Consider the following 10,000-nt stretch of genomic DNA (forward strand, 5'->3'; position numbering starts at 1 on the left):
ACATGCCTCATAACTGCCTTACTGAGACTTAACTAAATTACCTGTTGAACTGAGTGGCTTGTCTAACACATGTCAAAGTTATTGATCAGTCTAACAGACTTCTCTGAGTATTTATTATAGAAGGTCCTTCCATCAAGCCCCAATCTTTTATCAAACACCACTCTAGTTGGTTTTCCATGTTTTAAAATGTATGAGATATCCCATGATTTGCAGCCGCTTTATTTTGAAAACTGGGCTGCAATATCCACCCATTGTATTACAAATTGACTTGGCCTTAGGTCACTCCCACTCCCTACCCACAATGAAAACGTTCCCTACAAGAATCTTGTTCACCTATTGTTTCATCGAATGTGTTCTTGGTAACCTTTGCAGCCAGTACTTTCCCATGATCATGCCTTAAGATTAAATCAAATATTTCACTGTCCGACGTGTCCGTGAGAGAACTTTCTCTTCATCATAAAGACTTTTATTTTTGAAATTAGACTGTATTTCAGACTTCTAAATACTGTTTACTTTTCGGTTTGTACTGCCTTATTAAAACAAAAAATTTAGCCTTCCAAGCTCTGAAAATGCCCCTAAATGTCATGTCTTTACTCCATTATCCTTGCTACTGTAGGTTATGTCTCTTCTCTTCCCCTTTGATTTTCTCTCCTTGCTCTGTCTACCATCCATTTATATTGCAGTTTCAAACTTATGTCATTCATACAGCAAGTAGAAAGTAAGTAAAGTCAACCAACAACTTAAAAATAGTCGTGAATTCATCGTCAGTAATTTGACCATAATCAAATCAAAGGCAGAAATGTCTGTGGCTTGTTGTCTCACATCCTCATGTCAGCAAGTACTTACGGTAAGTCAGCATGGACCAACTTCAAATATGTTACTTTTTAAATCTTGAACAGAATTCAGTCCATTATATGATGTTACAAGACTTCCTTGGTTGATAATAGGCCACGCAATCAACACACATACACTTACAATTCAACACCAGGGAAGAAAAGTCTGAAATGCTACTTCAGGAATTAATAAATGTTGTGCTATGATGCAATGTTTGTGATCTTTGAGCTTTAAGAGGCAGTTCCATAAACTGGTGTTTTTATTGACAGCACATACTTAGTAGCTCCAGGGAGGTTCTTATGTATTCATGTAAAGGAGCTTAAAAAAAACGAGTTTGTTGGGTGGTACATATTGTTTTTGGAATACGAATGCATAAGGATTTGAGGTGTAAAAAATAAAGAAGCTCTGTTCTATAGTTGCTGCTCATTTGGCTTCTTTTTGTATAATGCAGGTGTTTGTATGATTTTGGAAAATTATCATAAAGTGGGTAATATTTCACCCAATGAAAAATTCACTCACTTGGTTGGATCAAAAGAACAACCCGGTGAAGCCATTATTTTCGCTTCCAGACCTCCAGTCCATGGCGGTTAATGTATCCATTATATTCAGCCAAGGCGCAATTATACCCCGTTCTTCATGTTGTCATATCTAGGGCTTCTGTATGTAGGCCAAGAAACACAGAGAAGAGGGCGAGAGAGAGAGTGAGAGAGAGAGAGAGAGAGAGAGAGAGAGAGAGAGAGAGAGAGAGAGAGAGAGAGAGAGAGAGAGAGAAAGAGAGAGAGAGGAGAGAGAGGAGAGTGGAGAGAGGAGAGAGGAGAGAGGAGAGTGGAGAGAGGAGAGAGGAGAGAGGAGAGAGGAGAGTGGAGAGAGGAGAGAGGAGAGTGGAGAGGAGAGAGGAGAGAGGAGAGTGGAGAGAGGAGAGAGGAGAGTGGAGAGTGGAGAGTGAAGAGAGGAGAGAGGAGAGTGGAGAGTGGAGAGAGGAGAGAGGAGAGAGTGGAGAGTGGAGAGTGGAGAGAGGAGAGAGGAGAGGGAGAAGGATACATTTTATAAGGTTTTTGAGAGTTTTTTGAGGATATATAAAGCCAAATACAAAAGATAATCGTTTTATTTTTGAAAACATGAGTCAAATGCAAGAAGTCATATTATAATAAATGGTCATATGTAGCCTATGCCTGAGTCTTTTTTTGTGCGTGCGTGAGCGCGCACGTATGTGTATGCGCAAGTATTTTGATAGAGTGTGACAGAGGGGATCTGGGGGCCGAGTGTAAGGGAGTGCGTGTTGTTGTGACTGTGGGATTTAATTTTTTTAATCGGGATTAACATGCGCGCAGCGGCGGCCATCCCTTTCTTGCCGGGATGCTTCCCGCCACACGACACATCTGGACGTAGACGGGCGGGCTGCGCAGCGGTGTTTCGAGTGCCTCGCCGTCATCGAAGATAACTCTTCTCCGCCCGGTGGAGTCTGTCGTCCACATCGATGTCGGGCAAATTAGCTGACGTTTGCCAATGAGTAGCAGCACGAGCCATCGCTGACTGACCGAAAAAGCGCGCGACCGGAGTTCGGTTTAGAACTTTCCATCGAAATTTACCGGTAAGTGAGATCGTCTTCTTTCGTCGCACAGGCCTTCTGCGATGTCACAAAGTGACTTCTGCGAATTGAAACGAATTTATGTTAGTCATCATATAATAAAGATAATGTAATAATTCATAAGATAATATTATAAGGCTATCATATAGGCCTAGGTAGCCTATTCGTTTTAATTCTACCATGTGTAGAAATGAAAGGTAACAAGAAGTAGTCTACCAACATATCATCGTGAACACAAATGAATTTCCTAGGTCATAAATCCATCATCGTTACTGTTATTCTTTCGAAATGTAAATAGGTGCCATTGGCAACAACGTGACTCACTCTCGTCCTCCCATTGGGACTCAAGTGATTCAATCTTACAACACAAAACAAGTGCCACAAGATGGCTTCGCGTTTGCTGTATATTCTGTTTCTATAAATCGAATTATGACTGTATAAGGAATGCATGGTTATTTTCTGTAGAATAACTAGTAGGCCTACATTATCAACAGGCTGACAAGTCCGGTACATTATCAACCATGGTCACTCACTACTCGAACAGACCTGCAACAGACCTCATCAAATGATGCTTGAGCTCCTAATCTGTGTGATTTGTCAGATTTCACCATAAATCCTGCATTAGTGTTTAATCCAAGGTTGTAAGTGTCCAAAACTGATTAGAGGGTCAGATCGGTGCACACACACACAAACACACACACATTTTTGCAGATTTTTTTCAGGGTAATTGTGAGACAAATGTCACAAACAAATGTTTAAACTTTAACGGACTGGAGTTGGCGTTTGATTTAGATGTGCATCCACAAACACACACACACGCTCATGCAAACACACACACACACACACACACACACACACACACACACACACACACACACACACACACACACACACACACACATTCACACACGCACACAGACACACACGCACACACACACACACACACACACACACACACACACACACACACACACACACACACACACACACACACACACACACACACACACACACACACACACACACACACACACACATTCATTACACCTCTACCAAGAGTGGCACAACTGCATCCACTGATGCAGATCCACTGTGCCTTTGCCTGGCAGCAATTGACGCGTTGGACTTCAGAAATCATTGATTGGCAGGGCCACACTAACACAAATGTGTCTTCCACTTGCATGCAATAGCAGAGTGTGAGCAAAGCTTGGCATATTCCCAATTATGTCAAACCGGAGGCCTGGCGATAAGGTCTCTCTTCCTGACAATCTCACACTCACTGTGTCACGTAAAAATGTAACAGCAAGCCTCTAGCTGCGTTGTAGGGACTGTGACGTATCTGTGAAGCGTATCTCCCCCTTCCCACAGTGCATTCTGCTCTGTGCTGTATGGATTAGTCAGAATCCACCAGCTGCTGCTTCCCTTGAAATGCTGCCACACAGCGCTGCTAATACGCTTGCATAAGTCTAACCAGTGAAAGGTGGGATTTAATTCATGCTATAACAAGTCTGCCGGTATATACGTTGTGACCCAGAAAGATAGGATTCCCAATCGTTACATTTTTCATTCTTCTCTGTGAAATCCAGAAAGCCGGCTGGAGAGTTCCAATGTTTTCTGTACCTGTCTGAAACTTGTTGTGTGATTGATGGTGCCGCATCTCGTCAGGAGACTGTTAATGGAGTGAATACATTCCAGAAACTAATGTAAACAACAGAGATTTATGTGCCACTTGAAAATGCAACTGGGCCCGCCTCGACTCTTTTTCTGACACCAAAGAATGAACCAAAGCAGGATTTCTTCTCAGTCATGGGAGAGTGAGGCTTCTTTGGCTTTAGTTCAGGCCTACTTAGTCTACTGTACACACAGCTTACGGAGTGTGTTCAGACCGTCTATCCAGAGCTGCACTAGATTACATTCATACTTTCATACACAGACCAAAATGCTTGCTGCTTCCGTCTGCCTTCTACTAAAAAAAAAATGCTGATAGTCTCATCGCTGGCTCTCGAACATGCATGGATGCACACAAACACACACACACACACACACTCACACACAGACACACACAGACACACACAGACACACACACACACACACACACACACACACACACACACACACACACACACACACACACACACACTCACACACAGACACACACACACACACACACACACACACACACACACACACACACACACACACACACACACACACACACACACACACACTGCTCTCTCTCTCTCTCTCTCTCTCTCTCTCTCTCTCTCTCTCTCTCTCTCTCTCTCTCTCTCTCCTTTCTCTCTCTCTCTGTTCTCCATTTTTACTCCTTTATCCTACCTGCTCAACATAGTTGCCAAATCTTTTTCTTCTCGACACTCCTAGACGTCTCTGGTCTGCAATGTAAAGATCGGCGATGTCGGAAAGCGGAAAACATGGAGGGGGAAAAAGGGAGGATCAGGGGGGTGGAAGAGGAGGCGGAGGAGGACAGGGTCTGGACCCTTCCCATGGACCCCTTCCCCCTGACCGCCGGCCCTCTCCGCCCGTGACGGAGGGCCCTACGCCCCGCCAGCCCGCCCACAGGAGGCACCTCCCGCGGGGCATCGTGATCCAGCTGACGGGCACGGAGGGAAAGTGGGACAGCCTGGACGACGGCGAGCTCCTCTTCTCCGGCCTCCACCCCGACGACGAGGACCCCTGCCCCCTCATCTCTCTGTCCACCGAGGGGGAGGCCTCCCCTGAGGAGGGCGAACGGGAGCCATGCTCCATGGCCTTCCCCTTCCCTCTCTCCCCGTCCTCCCCCGACTCTCTGGGGAGCTGCTCTCCCTCCTTCGCCACGCCGGCGCCCGGTCTGTCCAGCTTCCTCTCCCCGGGCCCGCCGTCGCCGACGCACCGGCCGGCGCCGGCCGGCCTGGTGAAGTCCCTGTCCACGGAGCTGGAGCTGAAGGAGGGCTCCACGCTGAGACCCCGCCCGCTGCTCACCCTGGTCAAGTCCATCTCCACCGAGCTGTCCCGCTCCGAACCGGAGGTGTCCCAGTCCAAGTCCGACTCCCGCCTCAACCTCCACCTGCTGAAGCAGCTCACCCAGCACAAGGGCCGCAGCGGCGGCTGCGGCAGGGACTCCCGCACCGCGCCCCCCTCCCCCGGCTCGCTCTCCCCCAGCGGGGAGGGCCCGAGGGGGAGCTTCTTCAAGCTGGAGCTGGAGGACACCAAGAAGAAGCTGTCGGAGGCCATGCAGGAGCCCCTCAGCAGCATGTTCAGTAAGATGCGGCGGGACGAGAGCAGCGGGAGCCCCAAGCACCAGTGGCGAGCACCGCAGGGGGCCGGGCCCTCGCCGGGGCGCGCGGAGGGGACGACGGACCCGGGGGCCTCTCAGGAATCTCCGTTGAGGAGTGCGAAGAGAGCCGACACGATGGACCTTCCTCCCGCCTTCGACTGGCCCGGCGTTAGGCATCCGAGGAGGGGACGCCACGGAGCGTGCCCGGTACACCACCACCGCCGCCACCCCGTCAGCCGGCCCAACCACAGGGACGAGGGACTGGAGGTATACGCCGACGATGACACCGTGCGAGTCATCGGCGTGGAAAACCAAAGGAGAGAACCTAGCGCCCCGGCTGGGTCTCAGCCCTCTTTCAGTGCCGCGATCAGGACCGATCCCCCGGCCCCGGTGCCGGCCATGAGCCTGCTGTGTGTGGCCGTGTTGTCGTACTTGTACTTCACGCTCCCGCTGGGCCCCTACCTGTCGGGCGCAGGTCTGGGGCTGGCTCTGGGCTTCCTCCTGGGGCTCTTTCTCCTCAGCCTGGGCTCTTCCAGGTGTCGGAGACCACCCCCCACAGGCAGACGGAAAACTTCCCTGTTGGGACTGGAGATGGGAGCCGGGAACGTTGTTGCCAGCACTGAGCCTGATGTCCTCAAGGTAAATTCACTGGGATAAGCTATGGATACATTTCTAAATGCATAGTTTTTTTACCATATGGCAAAAATCCCATGCATTCTTTAATTTAGTGTTCATGTAGTTAAAATAGGGCACAGTGAAGTTACTCTGATGGTCACGCATTCAATATATTACATTTTGACTCGCCATGTGTATTTAACTATTTTGGTGCCTTGGCGAATACGTGAGATTCCATCTAGACAGGCTTCAAGTTTTGCGTGTGTGGCTGAACCAAAGTGGTTTAACTGGCCAATCAGCATTATATTATTATTATTATTACTATTTTGGTGCCTTGCAAGGCAGCTAGATTCGTGAGTCACGGAATGCGTGAGAATCCATCTAGCCAGGCTAGATGGACGCAAGATTTGGGTGCGTGGCTGAACCAAAGTGGTTTAACTAGCCAATCGGCAGTATATGAGGAAGTACGTATTGTACGTGATCTACTTGATAAACGGTAATAGACACAAACAGATTAATCCACCAATCCTCTGCCAAGTATCTTTTGAAAGAGCCTGCCCTTTGCCAACCAGTTTCCAAGGACCTACAAACCAACTGCCGCATCAGGTTAACTCTTTGGTGCATTGGTTGTATTTCTAGTGTTTAAGTGTGTGTGTCTGTCCCTTTTTAATTTAGAAGAATGCCAGTGACCTATCCCTCCTTTGCCCAACAGTTATTCTAATGTGATCTGTGGCTATTTGCAGACAATGATTTCAAATATTTAAATACTGCAGTAACAGCATTCTTCAGCTCCATAAGCTTGTTTGTACCCGAGATCGACTGTTCCTCTCGAGCCACTGCCAGATCCATGGGCAATTATTTAAAGTTAAGGGGCAGTGTCAAGTGCCAAATAGCCGGGGGCCAACTGTGTAATTAGCAGCGACTCACTCAGCTTATTTCCAGGAATGCTAATTATGAGTGTGGTTTCTGTCAGGCTTTTAGCGTGTGCCGGTGGCATGTGCGAAAGAGTGCTTCAGGGCACCTGATGGGTGTCGTTGACATACAGACACGTTTATCCTCCAGCAGTTCTTGTCACACTTCAGTGAATCATTGTGGAATTTTGTGCTGTTCTCTCACCAAGGGCATATTTCCCAGAAGTGTTCATTTCGCTGCATCCGGTACGTTTTGGGTTTCTCTCCCCAGGGTTGGATGAATGAGATGCAGGAGTACGACCCGGAAACCTCCCACCCGTCTCTGATGGCGTCGGTGTTTGCCTCCCTGGAGGGCTCCTCCCTCTGCCTGGAATCCCCGCGGTGGAACATCAGCCGCTGGGCCCGGTACGAAGACGACACGCCCCACGCCGGCAGCTTCGTCAGAAGGCGTACTTTCCACCTGGTCAACAGCAGGGTAGGAGGGTGTGGTGGGCTGGGGCGCATGATGCCTCTTCCCTTCAAGCCACAATGAATGACCTAAATACAGATAAGGGTGTATTTGTTGTTGGTGAAATGAAGGCCCAAAGGCCAAACTGTAAAAAGTTGACGCCATCGACGGCTAAATTAGAGAAAATGTGTCCGTGTTCATGTAGACATAGCATCAGAGTCTGTGTCTGGGGCTTGTTTCACTGTTGACGGGTATCGTGGCTGTAAAACTCAGACACACAACCTTTACACAGGCATTCATCCAACACTGGTAGTGTAAAGATAACAAGCAGTGTTCTGACTACTGTGTGATGTAATTTATTCTAACATATAGTTGACACATGAGCCTGATAAGCTGAGAGCAAAAAAGGTTGAAACGATACTGAAATCAGGGCGGATGAAAGGTTAAGATGAAGGATTATTAGCAGAGAGCACCTTTCACCTACCAACTCACACAATGGAGACCTAATGCTTCTAGTCTAGGTACATTTTACTCATCTATATCTCATCTTTATAGTGTCTAATGATTACAAATAATCAAATTTAATTAATTGAATTGAATTGACCCTGCCATTCAATATTTATTTAATTAATTTTATAAAAAAAGATTTGAAATCACCTCAGAACAAGTCAAAGACATTAAATTAAATACATTGAAATAAAGGTCCATTTAATGCAATACGATTCAATGAGATGAGTTCAGTGGTCCCCTGCTGTTCCCCCAGGTGTCCCTCCTGCCGTCGGTGCTGGCCCGTAAGCGGGCGTGGAACCCCAAGTACCCCATCTGCATCCAGCTGGCCGAGGGCGCCTCCTCTCTGGGAGGGGGGGAGGCGGTGTCCCCCGAGCCCCAGGAGAGCCAGGGGTTAGGGGAGCCTGACCCGGTGGACCCAGGGACCCCCAACAGGCAGCCCGGCCATGGCTCCCAGCCTGCGCCGCACCCTCCCACCACGCTCTACCTCTTCGGCCGCACGGGACGCGAAAAGGAAGAGTGGTTCCATCAGTTCCTGTCCGCGTCCCTTGACGGCGCAGGACGAGAGAGGGACAGGTGGAAGAAGCGGGGGGATGGCAGACCTGTGAACAGAGCGGGTAGGAGGGAGAGAGAGGCCTCGCTGATGTATTAGCTACGTGTTCATCCCAAAGATGAGGCGTCTCTATGTAAGCGTATGCGCGGATTATGGATTATAGGCTTGGATACTCCTACAGCCCACAGTCGGTTCCCTGCCTTTGAGGCTGCTGATGCTACGTTGGAGAATTAAATGATCATAGCACATCATGGATATCTCGCAGATGTTTGATAGATATTCTGACATTTTGTGTATACCATGCCCCCGAAATAATAAGATCTTATATATATTTTATACATGAATTATATCTCTTGCATATTTTGTTCGTCATTCCTCACAAGTCTGCACTTGACTGCCTCATCCTCATCATCCTTGATTCCCTATAAACCATCACGCACCAACCAGAGGAAAACCCTCTCCGTCTAACGTCTCTCCTAGATGACCTCTCAACCCTGCAAAGCCTAAGTCCCCCAAGTCAGGGCAGGGTCAGCTGCGGCGCCAGCAGACAGGGCAGCGCTGAGGAGGACGAAGCCCCGTCTTCACCTCCCGTCCAGCAGCAACATCATCAGCATCTTCATCATCCCACCCCGCCCGTCTCTGCCCCAGGCCCCCAGACCTCAAGCGGCTCCATTGGGGGGCTTTCCCTGCTGGACTACCCCAGCTACATGGCTCGCCTGCTGGCCTCGGCGGAGAGGCTGAGTCCCCTCCCCAGCCCCACGGCCGGAGGCAGCGCGGAAACAAGTCCCACCGCCGTCGGGGACAGAGTGAGTCAGGCTCGTTCAGAGCCGTTAGTGCTGGCCTGCGTGGGACTGGTAGAGGGGCAGTGATGCGTGCATTTGAAGGAATGCACTGTGTATTTAAGTTACGAATCAAAGTGACAGCTTGAATTTGTGGTTTTGAACTTGGAGGAAATCCATGTCCTTCCTAACTAAGCTTGAGAGCGACAAAACGCTGTTAATTATCTTTTCTCTCTCCTCCCTCCAGTGTACCTGCGATCTCCCAGAGTCCCCGGCGTGGGCGAACGCGCTCGTCGGTCGGATCTTCTGGGACTTCCTGCGTGAGAGGCTCTGGTCCGACGCCATGTCCCGCAAGATCCAGAAGAAACTGAGCAGGATCCACGTGAGTTCTGGGTGCAGTTCACGTTAATTTGCTGCATTGTCTGAGGGCGGGTGTCTGTGACCGGGTCTCTTGTGTCCCGTAGCTGCCCTACTTTATGAACGAGCTGACT

At 49.0% G+C, this 10,000-nt stretch overlaps 1 protein-coding gene across 3 annotated transcripts in view; it reads left to right on the forward strand.

Moving 5' to 3' along the window:
• Positions 1-1,826: 1,826 nt before the first annotated feature.
• Positions 1,827-10,000, forward strand: part of tex2l (testis expressed 2, like) — a 20,688-nt gene continuing 12,514 nt past the window's right edge. For 2 of the 3 annotated variants that reach the window (XR_009522813.1, XM_060036587.1), the window contains exons 1-7: positions 1,829-2,425; positions 4,805-6,335; positions 7,494-7,697; positions 8,434-8,794; positions 9,211-9,536; positions 9,757-9,891; positions 9,974-10,000. The exon at positions 9,974-10,000 is cut by the window's right edge and continues 73 nt beyond it. Coding sequence is in view for 2 of the 3 variants with exons in the window: in XM_060036587.1 (XP_059892570.1) it covers positions 4,836-6,335; positions 7,494-7,697; positions 8,434-8,794; positions 9,211-9,536; positions 9,757-9,891; positions 9,974-10,000 (2,553 nt within the window). In the remaining variant the exon portion in view is untranslated. Of the gene's footprint in view, positions 2,426-4,804; positions 6,336-7,493; positions 7,698-8,433; positions 8,795-9,210; positions 9,537-9,756; positions 9,892-9,973 lie in introns of all 3 variants that reach the window. The other variant, XM_060036589.1, reaches the window with a different exon arrangement.

The sequence above is a fragment of the Gadus macrocephalus genome, chromosome 18, assembly GCF_031168955.1.
Source record: "Gadus macrocephalus chromosome 18, ASM3116895v1".
Lineage (NCBI taxonomy): Eukaryota > Metazoa > Chordata > Actinopteri > Gadiformes > Gadidae > Gadus > Gadus macrocephalus.